The sequence below is a fragment of the Bos grunniens genome, chromosome 1 (assembly GCF_055505025.1).
Source record: "Bos grunniens cultivar Pamir isolate PY7600 chromosome 1, Bosgru_T2T1.0, whole genome shotgun sequence".
NCBI lineage: Eukaryota > Metazoa > Chordata > Mammalia > Artiodactyla > Bovidae > Bos > Bos grunniens.
This window is the reverse complement of record NC_141165.1, coordinates 35197259-35213879: the sequence shown is the minus strand read 5'-3', so window position 1 is coordinate 35213879 and position 16621 is coordinate 35197259. Positions and strand designations below refer to the sequence as shown.

The 16621-nt window shown below is 42.2% G+C and overlaps 1 protein-coding gene across 3 annotated transcripts in view; it reads left to right on the top strand.

The window, feature by feature from the left end:
• The first annotated feature begins 14985 nt into the window (after positions 1-14985).
• Positions 14986-16621, top strand: part of PLOD2 (procollagen-lysine,2-oxoglutarate 5-dioxygenase 2) — a 121315-nt gene continuing 119679 nt past the window's right edge. For 2 of the 3 annotated variants that reach the window (XR_015132561.1, XM_086316737.1), the window contains exon 1: positions 14996-15555. Coding sequence is in view for 2 of the 3 variants with exons in the window: in XM_086316737.1 (XP_086172863.1) it covers positions 15435-15555 (121 nt within the window). In the remaining variant the exon portion in view is untranslated. Of the gene's footprint in view, positions 15556-16621 lie in introns of all 3 variants that reach the window. The other variant, XM_086316739.1, reaches the window with a different exon arrangement.

Sequence of the window (16621 nt, the reverse complement as noted above, 5' to 3'; positions counted from 1 at the left end):
AAGAATTAAAGTGGAAACAGAGTAATTGATATATTTCTCAATTTCAGAGCTTTTTAAATTTTTAAAGAAAAAATTCAATTCTTGTTTAAAAATGTGTTCTTTAAATGATTATTTGCCTTTTATAGTCTATACCTACAATGTAGAAATTACCCACAATCCTTTGCATCTAAATAGTGTTTTCATTTGGGGCTAAAATTGGTGTTAGTTATTTCTAAATTGTGATTTTTAAGAGTCATATTAACCGCTGAGAAAAAAAAGTAACACTAGAGCAGCAATTAAGAAAAACACTGTGATTGAAGTAAAAGATAAATTAGAGGGCAGTCACCAAATGGCTACCTGCAGGGATTTCACTGAACATTTCACATAAGATTCAAAGAGGCTCAGAAGAAGTCAGCAAATGGGCTACATGATCATTATGGCTAACTTCAAAAAGTATGAAGAGGCTCTGTGAATTGTGATCTGTGTCTATAGCACAGAAAATTATATCTGATGCAAACCATCCCTTTTGGAAACCTGTAATGGAAAATGCTCAAAGAAGACAATACTTATAATTCTTGGTGCTGCATTCAGACTGGGCATGGTGTGCTCTTCCCTATTGCTACAACCTTTACAGTAAATTTTCCTTCCTCTTAGTTTTGTTGCAAAAATATTTCCTTGTGTATGTAAAAAAATTCATTTTTCAGATTTCAGAAATGATAGATTAAAAATAGTACTCGCACTTTCATGACCTGTTTCTAAATAATATCCATTTATCTAAGACAAAAGCTTTATAACTTTCTATTTGCTCCCTGTTCTTTTTATGACATCTAATATTAGAGTTACATCTATTTTATTGTGTGATGGATCTGTTTATTTTCTTAGTTAGGCTCTGCTTCATTTCAAATTAGCATTCTTGGAGATTGCAGCAAATGACATTATTATTCAGTTATTTAACTCAGTATTCTGTTGAATTAAAACCTTGTAAGCGATGCATGCTAATTCCATTCTATCAAAACAGCTCTGCCAGAACAGAGATGATCACAGCAGACTAGCTGTGGTAGGTCAGGCATATAAAGAAGAAAACAATAGTGGGTGCTAAGATAATGCCAGCTAGAGGCCTTGAGAAGGTTCAGAGGTTGGGGAAGAAGCTACAGAACTCTCTTCTCTGGAGATATATGAGACTACAAGGAAAAATCTCTTTCTGAGATGAAGTAGGCTATCAGACAGGGAACCAAGATAATGACTAAGATGTTTGAGCTAAGGTGTAACATTAACAATGGACTGTAGAATACCAGGCTCCTCTGTCCATGGAATTTTTCAGGCAGGAACATTGGAGCAGGTTGCCATTTCCTTCTCCAGGGGATCTTCCTGACCCAGGGATCAAAACTACATGTCTTGTGCCTCCTGAATTGGCAGGTGGATTCTTTACTACTGCGCCATCTGTTGTTGTTTTTCAGTCACTGAGTTGTGGCTGACTTTGCAAACCCATGAATGGCAGCATGCCAGGCTTCCCTGTTCTTCACTATCTCCCAGAGTTTGCTCAAACTCATGTCCATTGAGTCAGTGATGCTACCCAAGCATCTCATCTTTTGTCACCTCCTTCTCCTCTTGCCTTCAATCTTTAAACAGCAGCAGGGTCTTTTCCAATGAGTCAGTTCTTTGTATCAGGTAGCCAAAGTATTGGAGCTTCAGCTTCAGCAGCAGTCTTTCCAAGGTTGATTTTCTTTGGGATTGACAGGGTTGATTTCCTTTAGGATTGACTGGTTTGATCTCCTTGCTGTCCAGTGGAATCTCAAGAGTCTTCTCCAACACCATAATTCAAAACATCAATTCTTCAGCACTGAGCCTTCTTTATGATCCAACTCTCTTATCTGTACATGACTATTGGAAAAAACCCATAGTTTTGACTATATGGACCTTTGTCAGCAAAGTGATTTCTCTGCTTTTTAATATGCTGTCTAGGTTTGTCATAGATTTTCTTCCAAGAAGCAAGCATTTTTAAATTTATTTGCTGCCCACAGTGATTTTGGAGTCCAAGAAAATGAAGTCTGTCACTGTTTCCATTGTTTCCCCATCTATTTGCCATGAAATGATGGGACCAGATCCCATAATCTTAGTTTTTGAATGTTGAGTTTCACTCTCCTCTGTCACTCTCATGAAGAGGCTCTTCAGTTCTTCGCTTTCTGCCATCAGGTTGGTGTCATCTGCATATCCAAGGTTATTGATATTTCTCCTGGAAATCTTGATTCTAGCTTTTGCTTCATTCAGTCTGGCATTTCACATGATGTACTCTGAATGTAAGTTAAATAAGCAAGGGGACAGTATACAGCCTTGATGTACTCCTTTTCCAATTTGGAACCAGTCTGTTGTTCCATGTCTGCTTCTAACTATTGTTTCTTGACCAGCGTACAGGTTTCTCTGGAGACAGGTACGGTGGTCTGATATTCCCATTTCTTTAAGAATTTTCCACAGTTTGTGATCCACATAGGCAAAGGCTTTCATGTAGTCGATGAAGCAGAGGTAGAATTCCCTTGCTTTCTCTATGATCCAGTGAATGCTGGCAATTTGATCTCTGGTTCCTCTGCCTTTTCTAAATCCATCTTGTACATCTGGAAGTTCTCAGTTCACACATTGTTGAAGCCTAGCTTGAAGGATTTTGAGCATTATGTTGCTAGCATGTGAAATGAGCACAATTGTCTGGTAGTTTAAACTTTCTTTGCATTGCCTTTCTTTGGGATTGGAATGAAAACTGACCTTTTCCAGTCCTGTGGCCACTGCTGAGTTTTCCAAATTTGCTGGCATATTGAGTACAGCACTTTAACAGCATCATCTTTTGGATCTGAAATAGCTCAGCTGGAATTCCATCACCTCAACTAGCTTTGTGCTGCCTGGGAAGCCTCTAAAGTAACAATACCATTATAAGAAACTGAGCAGAGTGTAGGTTCAGAGTTGACTAAGGAAGATCCATTTTGGTGCTGAGCCCAGGAATTGTTGATTTTTGACTAGACTCCTTACAGTGTCAATACTTATGGAAAGGATTGGAGCTACATTCAAAGGATAGGAAAAGGAGTGAGTTAAGGTTTAATGATGCCTAAGGTTTATATCCCCCACTCCAGTACTCTTGCCTGGAAAATCCCATGGGCAGAGGAGCCTAGTAGGGTGCAGTCCATGGGGTCACGAAGAGTCGGACAAGACTAAGCGACTTCACTTTCACTTTTCACTTTCATGCATTGGAGAGGGAAATGGCAACCCACTCCAGTGTTCTTGCCTGGAGAATCCCAGGGACGGGGAGCCTGGTAGGCTGCCATCTATGGGGTCGCACAGAGTCGGACACGACTGAAGCGACTTAGCAGCAGCAGCAAGGTTTATATCATTTTAAGAATCATTTAAAAAAGACATTAGAGTTACAAGTATAAAATAAAATAAACAAGTAAATACTTATTTAGAATAAGAAAAGAAAACCTAACAACCTAACAATTTACTGGATTCTTAGGGCTTGATCCTCCTAAGATCTCCTTGGATAGTTTCTGAGAAATGCTTTCTTAGTAATTGTTCCTGATAAACTGGCTTTCTTCCCAGCCTCAGATACTGTATAATCCCCAGCCACTCCTAACACTCACAGAGGCCTTTGCAACTGAGGAACATTGACACCTAAACTTTATTGGCTTTAAAGCAAATCTGCCTCTGGACAGAGATGATTCCAGACAAAAGGGTGAAATTGTCCTGAGAAGCAGGAGAGTGAGGGACCATGAGATATCATGAGACATTGTTGAAGGAGAAATTTTTGACACTATGCTGTGGTTAATCATAATTAATGTCATTCTGGAGTTCCCTATGTCATAGCTTAAAACTGGTAAAATGTGTTTGGAAGGCTGAATGCAGAAGCCACAGACTTCTGCTGCTGACCTTGGAGGGTGACTCACGGCCTAGATAGCTCTGTCCCAATCAGTGCGACTAGTCACAAAACATCTGCTAGGATCATCTTTGGAATACTTGCATGCTTTCTGGCTCACTTTACTATCCTGGCCAGCACTCCCAGCTTTGAATCTGGCTGCATTTACTTTTACATCTGACATCATTCTGCTAGGTACAAGGATTTCACAAGTCATATCTGCCAAGAGAAGATTCTATATAATCATGCTCAGATGTCTAAAACATATAATGAAGGCTTTTTTTTTTTTTAAATGGTACTTTGTCTAGAAGTGCTGAATGAGAACCAGGATTCATAATAAAGGGTTTTTGAAGTCAGAGGAGTAAAAACCTTCAGAAGATAACCCAGGCACATTTCCCCTGTGATACATAATTGTTTTTGTTGGATGAAGAAATCTGTTTTGCTTACCATGTGTTAAGCAACTCACTTTCTTTTCTCATACGGGTTTTGTTTGGATTTCCAGCTCTTGAAAAAGTCACTTTGGAAATTGTTCCCCACAAGTTGCAGCTTGAAGATTTTAAAAAGAAAATGGCTTGAGTCACAAACTGGACCCACCATATATAGACAGTACCTTCACACTGTTGGCAACTTACTCCTGCTACAATTAGAAAGGCAGACCCCTGACATAGGCAGGAAAGCTCTGATTTAGCTGAAGAGTCACAGAATGAAAGCTCCATTTCAGAGGGTCCTCCAAACACTCATTTCCAATTTGTATCTTACAGTCTTTCTTGCCCCCGTCTAAAGTGTGATATTAAGCTGAGATCGCCAGTGCTAAAAATCAATGACCTTTTCCAAGTCTTTTTTATGTACATGTTTTCCTGTTTGTCTGACTTTATCAGTTTCCTTTTGCAGACTCCTCTTCTCCTCCACCCCTTAAGGAGTCTGTCTTCTCAGAGTTTCTTGGCTGTCTGGTTGTTTTTCATCCTCCCCTATTTCATTTAACCCCTCCCTGCCTTTCAACTCCCAAGGCTATTATATGTGTTTCCAAGACTTTACTTTTCATTCATTCAACAAATATTCATCGAATAAATATCTTTGACTTACTTTTTTCCCCTCTTAAACCCACGTTCAAACCACTAAATTTTGTTGACTCTACAATCAAAAATTGATTTTGAAACTAACTTTCTTTTACTGTTACCAACCCAGCTGAAATCCATCACCTGCTGGACTGTTGCATTAGAGTCCAAATTGACCTTCACACTTGGTGATTTATTTTCCCACCTACCTCCCTTAGTTTAGTCTCACTCAGTACCTGCAATCCGTTTCAAAACCTACATCCAGTCTTTTCACTGCTCTGCTTGCAGCTATCCAAGTGGCGCATGCTCTCTCTCTCTTCCAATTGTGGTAAGAACATGAAACATGAAATCTACCCTCTTAACAGATTTTTGAGTATACAACAGTGTAATATTATCTACAGAAACAATGCTGTACAGCAGATCTTTAGGAACATGCTCATCTTGCAAAATAGAAATTTCTCCCCTGTTGTCAGTAGTTCTGCCTTCCTGTCTTGACCCATCCCCTGGAAACCACCATTCTCTTCTTTGCTTCTATGATTTTGACTATTTGAGATATATGTGGAATCATACAGTATTTGTCCTTCTGTGACTGGCTCATTTCACTTATCACAGCATTCTCAAGGCCAAAGTTGATACTAGGGTCTACAGTGTCGCACTGTCTGATTATCTGTTTGTCTGTCTTATTCATTGCTTGTTACCCCTTGCAGGCTTCATCTCTTACTATTCTTACAGTTACTGAACTCCTGCTCAATTCCTCTTGCCCCTGTTCCAACATTTTTGATATGTTCTAGCCCCAGGGTCTTTGCAGTTCCTGTTTTTCTTCCCAGACATAGCTCCCTCACACAGCATGACTACCTCTCACTCACCATTTTCAAATCTTTGCTCAAGCATAATCTCAGCGAGGCCTCCCCAAGACTCATCTCCTCAAAGTTTCAGTCTATCTTCTTTTCCTTGGTTCCTTTTAGTTACCTTTCCTTATTTATTTTCTTTTCACACTCTTCACTATTATGTGTTTATTATCTCTTTCTTTACATGAGGGTAAAAGCTACATCATGGAGGGACATTTATTTGTTTTTTCACTGAAATATCTGTCTTACCAGCATGTCGAACAGTGCCTAAACATAGTAAGCACACAGTGTGTGTGTTTTGAATGAACAGATGAATGAATGAATATATGCTGCTATGTGCCAGTTCTAAGCAGAGAAATGAAGAAAAATTAGATCCTATTCTCAATGAACAAATTGTCTTACAAAAGACTGTCAAAATTGAGAGGGACTCAGTTAAAGAGTTAGAAAGCAGACATCATCAAAAAGTCTACAGTCATCAAGATACTATAAAGCTATAGTCATCAAGACAGTATGGTACTGGCACAAAGACAGAAATATAGATCAATGGAACAAAATAAAAACCCCAGAGATAAGTCCATGCACCTATGAACAACTTATCTTTGACAAAGAAGGCAAGAATTTCAGGTCAGTTCAGTTCAGTCACTCAGTCGTGTCCGACTCTTTGCGACCCCAAGAATGGCAGCACGCCAGGCCTCCCTGTCCATCACCAACTCCCAGAGTTCACTCAGACTCACATCCATCAAGTTAGTAATGCCATCCAGCCATCTCATCCTCTGCCGTCCCCTTCTCTTCCTGCTCCCAACCCCTCCCAGCATCAGAGTCTTTTCCAATGAGTCAACTCTTCGCATGAGGAGGCCAAAGTACAGGAGTTTCAGCTTTAGCATCATTCTTTCCAAAGAAATCCCAGGGTTGATTTTCTTCAGAATGGACTGCTTGGATCTTATTGCAGTTCAAGAGACTCTCAAGAGTCTTCTCCAACACCACAGTTCAAAAGCATCAATTTTTGGCACTCAGCTTTCTTCACAGTCCAACTCTCACATCCATACATGACCACTGGAAAAACCATAGCCTTGACTAGATGGATCTTTGTTGGCAAAGTAATGTCTCTGCTTTTCAATATGCTATCTAGGTTGGTCATAATTTTTCTTCCAAGGAGTAAGCGTCTTTTAATTTCATGGCTGCAGTCACTATCTGCAGTGATTTTGGAGCACAAAAAAATAAAGTCTGACATTATTTCCACTGTTTCCCCATCTATTTCCCATGAAGTGATGGGACCGGATGCCATGATATTAGTTTTCTGAATGTTGAGCTTTAAGCCAACTTTTTCACTCTCCACTTTCACTTTCATCAAGGGGCTTTGTAGTTCCTCTTTCCTTTCTGCCATAAGGGTGGTGTCATCTGCATATCTGAGGTTATTGATATTTCTCCTGGCAATCTTGATTCCAGCTTGTGTTTCTTCCACCCCAGCATTTCTCATGGTGGACTCTGCATATAAGTTAAATAAGCAGGGTGACAATATACAGCCTTGACATACTACTTTTCCTATTTGGAACCAGTCTGTTGTTCCATGTCCAGTTCTAACTGTTGCTTCCTGACCTGCATATAGGTTTCTCAAGAGGAAGGTCAGGTGGTCTGATATTCCCATCTCTCAGAATTTTCCACAGTTGATTGTGAACCACACAGTCAAAGGCTTTGGCATAGTCAATAAAGCAGAAATAGATGTTTTTCTGGAACTCTCTTGCTTTTTCCATGATCCAGCACATGTTGGCAATTTGATATCCAGTTCCTCTGCCTTTTCTAAAACCAGCTTGAACATCTGGAAGTTTATGGTTCACATATTGCTGAAGCCTGACTGGGAGAATTTTGAGCATTACTTTACTAGCGTGTGAGATGAGTGCAACTGTGGGTATTTTGAGCATTCTTTGGCATTGCCTTTCTTTGGATTGGAATGAAAACTGACCTTTTCCAGTCCTGTGGCCACTCCTGAGTTTTCCAGATGTGCTGGCATATTGAATGCAGCACTTTTACAGCATCATCTTTCAGGATTTGGAATAGCTCAACTGGAATTCCATCACCTCCACTAGCTTTGTTCATAGTGATGCTTTCCAAGGGCCACTTGCCTTCACATTCCAGGATGTCTGGCTCTAGGTGAGTGATCACACCATCATGATTATCTTGGTCGTGAAGATCTTTTTGCACGTTTTTTTTGGGTATTCTTGCCATCTCTTCTTAATATCCTCTGCTTCTGTTAGGTCCATACCATTTCTGTCCTTTATCGAGCCCATCTTTGCATGGAATGTTCCCTTGGTAGCTCTAATTTTCTTGAAGAGATCTCTTGTCTTTCCCATTCTGTTTTTTTCCTCTATTTCTTTGCATTGATTGCTGAGGAAGGCTGTCTTATCTCTTCTTGCTATTCTTTGGAACTCTGCATTCATATGCTTATATCTTTCCTTTTCTCCTTTGCTTTTCACTTCTCTTCTTTTCACAGCTATTTGTAAGGCCTCCCCAGACAGCCATTTTGCTTTTTTGCATTTCTTTTCTATGGGGATGGTCTTGATCCCTGTCTCCTGTACAATGTCAGAAACCTCATTCCATAGTTCATCAGGCACTCTATCTATCAGATCTAGTCCCTTAAATCTATTTCTCACTTCCACTAATCATAAGGGATTGATTTAGGTCATACCTGAATGGTCTAGTGGTTTCCCTACTTTCTCCAATTTAAGTCTGAATTTGGCAATAAGGAGTTCATGATCTGAGCCACAGTCAGCTCCTGGTCTTGTTTTTGCTGACTGTATGGAGCTTCTCCATTTTTGGCTGCAAAGAATATAATCAGTCTGATTTCGGTGTTGACCATCTGGTGATGTCCATGTGTAGAGTCTTCTCTTGTGTTGTTGGAAGAGGGTGTTTGCTATGACTAGTGCATTTTCTTGGCAAAACTCTATTAGTCTTTGCCCTGCTTCATTCCGTATTCCAAGGCCAAATTTGCCTGTTACTCCAGGTGTTTCTTGACTTCCTACTTTTGCATTCCGGTCCCCTATAATGAAAAGGACATATTTTTTGGGTGTTAGTTCTAAAAGGTCTTGTAGGTCTTCATAGAACCGTTCAACTTCAGCTTCTTCAGCGTTACTGGTTGGGGCCTAGACTTGGATTACTGTGGTATTGAATGGTTTGTCTTGGAAACGAACAGAGATCATTCTGTCATTTTTGAGATTGCATCCAAGTACTGCATTTCGGACTCTTCTGTTGACCATGATGGCTACTCCATTTCTTCTAAGGGATTCCTGCCCTCAGTAGTAGATATAATGGTCATCTGAGTTAAATTCACCCATTCCAGTCCATTTTAGTTCGCTGATTCCTAGAATGTCAGCGTTCACTCTTGCCATCTCTTGCAAGAATATACAATGGAGAAAAGACAATCTCTTTAACAAGTGGTGCTGGAAAAACTGGTAACCACCTGTAAAAGAATGAAACTAGAACACTTTGTAACACCATACACAAAAAGAAACTCAAAATGGATTAAAGATATAAATGTAAGACCAGAAACTATAAAACTCCTAGAGGAAAACATAGGCAAAACACTCTCTGACATAAATCACAGAGGCATCCTCTATGACCCATTTCCTGGAGTAATGAAAATACAAGCAAAAACAAACAAATGGGACAAAACTTAAAAGCTTTTGTACAGTGAAGGAAACTATAAGCAAGGTGAAAAGACAGCTTTCATAATGGGAGAAAATAATAGCAAATGAAACAACTGACAAAGAATTAATCTCAAAAATATTTAAGAAGCTCTTGCAGCTCAATACCAGACAAATAAATTACCCAATCAAAAAATGGGCCAAAGAACTAAACACACATTTCTCCAAAGAAGACATACAGATGGCTAACAAACACATGAAAAGATGCTCAACATCACTCATTATCAGAGAAATGCAAATCAAAACCATAATGAGGTACCATCTCACACCAGTCAGAATGGTTGCTATCCAAAACTCTACAAACAATAAATGCTAGAGAGGGTGTGGAGAAAAGGGAACTCTCTTACACTGTTGTTGGTAATGCAAACTAGTACAGCCATTATGGAGAACAGTGTGGAGATTCCTTAAAAAACTGGAAATAGAATTTCCATATGACCCAGCAGTCCCACTGCTGGGCATACACACCGAGGAGTCCAGAATTGAAAGAGATATGTGTACCCCAGTATTCATTGCAGCACTGTTTACAATAGCTAGGACATGGAAGCAACCTAGATGTCCCATTGGCAGACGAATGGATAAGAAAGCTGTGGTACATATACACAATGGGATATTACACAGTTATTAAAAAGAATGAATTTGAATCAGTTCTAATGAGGTGGATGAAACTGGAGCTAATTATACAGAGTGAAATAAGTCAGAAAGAAAAACAACAATATAGCATATTAACACATATATATGGAATTTAGAATGATTGTAATGATAACCCTATATGTGAGACAGCAAAAGAGGTACAGATATAAAGAATAGACTTTTGGACTCTGTGGGAGATGGTGAGGGTGCGATGATTTGAGAGAATAGCATTGAAACATGTATATTACCATATGTGAAACAAATCACCAGTCCAAGTTTGATGCATGAAACAGGGCACTGAAAGCCAGTGTACTGGGACAGCCCTGAGGGATGGGATGGGGAGGGAGGTGGGAGAGGGGTTCAGGATGGAGGAGACCTGCACACCCATGGCTGATTCATGTCAATGTATGGCCAAAACCACCACAATACTATAAAGTGATTAGCCTCCAATTAAAATAAATAAATTTTAAAAAAGTCTACAAACAATGAATGCTGGAGAGGGTGTGGAGAAAAGGGAACCCTCTTGCACTGTTGGTGGGAATGTAAATTGATACAGCTATTTTGGAAAACAGTATGGAAATTTTTTAAAAAACTAGGAATAAAACCACCATATGAGCCAGCAATCCCACTACTAGGCATATACCCTGAAGAAATCAAAATTAAAAAAGACACACTTACCCCAATATTCATTGCAGCACTATTTACAATATCTAGAACATTGAAGCAACCTAGATGTCCATTGATAGATGAATGGATAAAGAAGTTGTGGTCAATATATATGATGGTATATTACTCATTCATAAAAAATCATAACATTTGAATCAATTCTAATGAGGTGGATGAACCTAGGGTCTAATATAAAGAGTGAAGTAAGTCAGAAAGATAAAGATAAATATCATACACTAACACATATAAATGGAATCTAGAAAGATGGTAGTGATGAAATTATTTGCAGGGCAGCAATGGAGATACAGACATAGAGAGCAGACTTTTGGACACAGGGTGAGGGGGAGGAAAGAGAGAGTGAGATGTATGGAGAAAGTAACATGGAAACTTAAAATACCATGTGTTAAATAGATAGCCAATGAGAATTTGCTGTATAACTCAGGGAACTCAAACAGGGGCTCTGTAACAACCTAGAGGGGTGGAATGTGGAAGGAGATGGGAGGGAGTTTCAAGAGGAAGGGAACATATGCATACCGTGGCTGATTTATGCTGATGTTTAGCAGAAATCAACAAAATTCTGTAAAGCAATTACCCTTCAATTAAAAAAAAAAAAAAAAAAAAGAGTGGAGCAGGGATACCTAACCCAGCCTGAGATAGGACAAGGCATTCAAGTTGGGCTTTCCATAGGAGATGTCACCTGAGCCTGACAGAAGTTAGCCCGAAGAAAGAAGATAGGAGAGGTGTGGAGAAGAACATTTTTTTCCTCCTGAGAGCATTCTTTTTTTTTTTTTTTTCTTGTTAATTTTTATTGGCATATGGGCTTCTCTGCTAGCCCAGACTGTAAAGAATCTGCCTGCAATGCAGGAAATCTGGGTTTGACCCCTGAGTCAGGAAGATCTCCTGGAGAAGAGAATGGCTACTCACACCAGTATTGTAGCCTGGAGAAGTCCATGGACAGAGGAGCCTAACGGGCTGCAGTCCATAGGGTCATAAAGAGTTGGATACGGCTGAGTGACAAACACTTTTTCGCTTTCATAGTTGATTTACATTGTTGCATCCGTTTCTGTGCACTGAGTCGTATAACCACTCTTTTTTAGATTTTTTTCCCATATAGGTCATTATAATTCCCTATGCTATACAGTAGGCTTTCCTTGTGGCTCAGATGATAGAGAGTCCACCTGCAATGCAGGAGATCTGAGTTCGATCCCTGGCTTGGGAAGATCCCCTGGAAGAGGGCACAGCAATCCACTCCAGTATTCTTGCCTGGAGAATCCCGTATACCTGTACCCAGGAGCCTGGTGGGCTATAGTCCATGGGGTTGCAAAGAGTCGGACACAACTGAAGTGACTAACATATACACGTGTTATACAGAAGATCCTTATTAGCCATCTATTTTAGAAGAGTTTTTTAACAGAGGGATAATATGAACAAAGGCATGGTGGCTGAGCAGATGCTGTTGCTATTACCGCTTCTCCATTTCTCCTCAATTCTCCTTATGATTTCTGAACACGCCAACCTCAGTTCTCATGGCCAAGACCTGCACATTCTTGGGGAGTGGCTGTGCCTGTAAGCATAGCAGGCTGGGGATGTCTGAGAATGAATGAGTGTTTCCAGCCCTTAATCAACTACTGATGAGTATTAGCATATGCTAATATATATATAGTATATTTCCATTATATATAATTTCCATATATTTACAATATATATATTTCTATTCTCTGCCCTTTGACTAGGATATTTCTGTGGGGTGTACTTTATACAGTTCTGTGGGATTGTGGTGACCTACTGCGGTAGATTTAAAAATGTACCTATTATTGGCTAATTCTCTTTCCTGTGTCATTTCACTTTCAACTATCCCTTTTCCTTGAAACTTCCAACAAACTGCTGGTCCTTGAAACTTGGCTCAGGGTTTGCCTCTGGAAGAACCAAGTGACTACTTCCCAAACTCTAGAGAACAGAAATGATAGTCTTTGATTTGCCTTGGGAGATAATAAAGCAAACCAGATTGGTTATAGGGAGAGGTGATCAGGTTTGATAGTGAAGGAATTTGAATTCTAGGTTAAGAGATGTGGCTCACGTCCAAATTTCTTCTGAAATCTTTGAGTTTGGGGGTAAAATAAGCAAAAGGATGTCGGAGTATGATGAAACTAACTGTGATATCTGGGGCAGGAAGGATCTAGAGGGAGAGCAATCAGTTAGGAAACAGTTTAGCACAGTTAGGAGTGCCTTAGTGAAGTGGCAGTGACAATGGAAAGGAACAGAGGAGAGGAAATATGAGGGGGAAAAAATGACAGGATTAGGAGTCTAGCTCTGTGTGTTGTGGGGAGGGAGGTAGGGGGAGGAGAGAAGTAGAAAATGTCTGAGGTTTTGTGAGTTAAAGAGCAGCAGTATCATTAACAGAGATGAGGAAGCTATTGAGTAGGATTTGGATTTCATGAGTTAAAGACATTTGGAGTTTGTGCCAGTGGAATATCCAAGAAGAAATGTTCAGCAGACGGCTGGAAATATAAGAAGGCAGGAAGGATTTGGTTTCAGAATTGAGGCTCTCTCAGACAGCGATAAATGTGTCTGGCTATTTTGAAAAGCCCAAAGAAACACTTACTTTATACAAGTCGTATAGTCCTGAACTTGTGAGTCTCAGTAGAGAAGGAGGAATGTCATAGTAACCTGCAATTATTGGTGGACTTCACAGTTGAAACAGACAACCCCTTGTGATGTGGACAGGCTGAAAGTATGCAAGGGGGCAAGAAGGGGATTGAGAACACAGAAAGCTAGGTTCTAACCATTGCGTGTTCTTGAAGATAGTAGACAACCAGGGAAGTGAGGAATCAAGCTCAAGGAGTTTGGCAGAATTCAGGCGCAGTAGACAGGTTTGCAATTCTGGAGAGTGAGATCTGGTCAAAAGAACAGTCGTTTTCAGCAGAGTCCTCAGATTCAGAGGACTGATGCTGTTTGTTTTCTGCCTAGTTTTATGGAGTGGCGTTGGCCAGACACAGAAAGATGTTATTAAGGAATCCCTTCTTTAGTCTTTTCTTCTTCAGGCTAAACAAACCTTATTTCATTCTTTCAGGTCATACTTTCCATTTCTTTAATTATTTGTTACTCTTCTCTGAAACTTTCTCCAATTTCCCCCTTAAAATACTGAGACCAAATGTTACAAACACAATAACAGCTCTTAGATCTGGACACAGGAAATGCTTCTTTTTCTAAGGTGTCATACCCAGGCATCATTTCTTTGCTGGTTTTCCACCTGTTTTTAATGTGAATATCAAGTACTCATCTAGATATCATGCTAATTTCAGACACAAAGTGATCATAGTGAAACATTCCCCCCGCCCCCCCCCAGTAATTTTCTATTTTAACTTCAAAAGCTCGGAGTTGGAAAGGGTATTGGCTCAAGTCAGTCCCCCGAGGCCCCTCCCATCCCTCGCCCTTATTTTTGGAAGATGGAATATTGCCATACTGCCGGTCTGATTCTTTTCTCCCATAAAGTCGGTCATGTCATGACATATATGAGGTAAATTGTCAGGCTTTTACCTTATTTGTGCTTTTGCCCCTGCTCATCCCAACAGACGAAACACTGGGCTAGCTGAAATGTGATGAGAAGTAATACATTAAACGGAATTCGCTCAGACATGAGTCAAAACTGGAAGCAAAGGAGGACGCGCCAGGGAGCCGCGAGATGGCTCTGACAACATCTCTGGGAGTAATTTTCCATGTGGACCGCAGGAGGATCTTGTAAGGCACAGCCCCAGGTTACACATGCTGGACTCTGATTCCGCAGGATTTACAAGCCATTACTGGAGAGAGTCTACGGCTCTCCTGGCGCGGGCAGAGGAAGAAGAAATGTTCAATGGACAATAAAAACTTTCGGTTTACAGAGTAAAGTTAAAACAGGGCCTTTCTTTCACAGGGTTTAGAAACTCGCCTGAGTTAACGGGGGTGTGGGGTGAGAGTGTGGGTGTGTACATCTCCAGCGCTCAAGGCCTGGCGAGGTCCCACTCAGCCAAGATTACCGAGATTTGTAGTTGCTTCTAACCCGAGGGTAGGATCTCAATCCAGAGGAGAACAGATTCGCACCCTCTGAGGCTACCGGGAAACTCGGGTCACTGGGGGAACGCAGAGTAGGGAGCGGGGAGCGCCGCCCGCCGGCCAGACTGCGGGCGTCTCCTCCCCGCCGCCTCAGGCCCACTCCCAAACCGAACTACAAGCTTCCTGGTTCCATCCAGAAGCCCTGCGTGAGCCTCCACACGTAGCCGCAGACGGCTCCTTAAATAGGTCGGAGTGGAGCAAACAATCCCAGACGTGGGGCTGGGGCAGGCGAGCCAAGGCGACCGCACGGTGCACGCAGCGGCGCGGCGGGTCAGCCGGCGGCCAATAGCCGGGGCGCAGCCCGCCCCGTCGCCTCCCCCTCGGGGAGGCTATAAGTCGCCCGCGGCGCCTTGGGCGCCTGCCGTCCTGTGCTACCCAGATCGCCGGGTTTCCCGCGTCGCTCTCCGCCCTGCTCGCGTTGCCCCTCGCCGGTCCCCAGCTCATACTCCGCCCGCCCGCTCCCGCCTGCTGTCTTCCACCCGGGGCGGACCAGGGGTCCCCGCTCTCGCGAGAAGTGCGCCGCTGCCGGGCGGCTGGGGTGCCGGAGCCCGCGCGGGCCCTCGAGGGGCCGAAGATGGGGTGGTGCGCTGTGAAGACGCAGCAGCTGCTGCTGCTGCTGCTGGCGGCGCTGGTTCTCCAGCCCTGGAATCCCTGCCTAGGTGCAGACTCCGAGAAGCCCTCCAGTATCCCCACAGGTGAGCGCTCCCGCGGGCCACCCTGTCCCGCGAGGCTCGGCCGGATTTGCGGTTCATTCATCCGCTGGCCCTTCGCATGGGGCCAGCCAGATGAGTAGGTGGAGGGGGACCGGTCCCTCCCAGGTCCGCGGAGGTTGATTTGGAACGAGTCTGTCCTACCACCAGGACCACCGAGGTGGGTGGGGCGGACTGTCCTTTCTTCCCAGCACCGCCCAGGTCTTCCCCAGAACTGACCTCGGGCGGTGCTGGTGTCGGGAGGAATGTACGAGCATCCGCCCTCAGGGGCTCTTGGAATCCTCCGGAACCCGAGAGCGCACGAAGTTTTCTTCAACACAAGTTGGGGGTTTCCTTTTGGGTTTGGAGGTCCCTGGGCGCCAACACCTTTCCTGCAACTTTCCTTTCTCCTTTTTTTGCTGGAGTTGGCAGGACTTATCCTTACTGGACGAGGCGGTACTCCCTCTGTGACCTAAACACGGGGCTCAGTGTACTTTCTGATTGATGGTGACACATTCCTTCCAGCGCCCCAGGAAGCTGCCGGTAACACCTACCTCCTGCCAAAAACAACGCTCAAAAACCTTGGTTGTTTTCAGTAAGATGGCTTGGCTACCCAATACCTCCCTCCGGGCGGCAGCTTTCTTCCTTGGGGATTTGGAGGGGACGCTTCTCTTGCCTTTAGGCACACTCTCCCTAAGCCTGATGCCGTTCCTTGTTTTCAGAAGCTGGAACTGCAGTCTATAGTCCAGTCAAGGTCATCTAAAACACAACTTTTTACATTTAGCAAGATTAAAGAAAATCTCACCACACGTTCGTGGAAACATACTTTGCATCCATTTACTGCACATCGATATCCTTGGGCTTTTCCACTTTTGTACTCTAACTCAATGCTCTCTGAAATTAGATCTTGCATTTAAATGTCCTTCTGCTGTACTGCTTTTTTTTTTTTTAAATTAAGATCATTTTGTCTTTTTAGGGTAGGTGAGTAAATAGGACTCTTTCTGTTTGAATTTTACTTAAGCACAAGGACAGAAATTTCTGTTTTAGGTCTATATTCCAAAGTTGACATTTG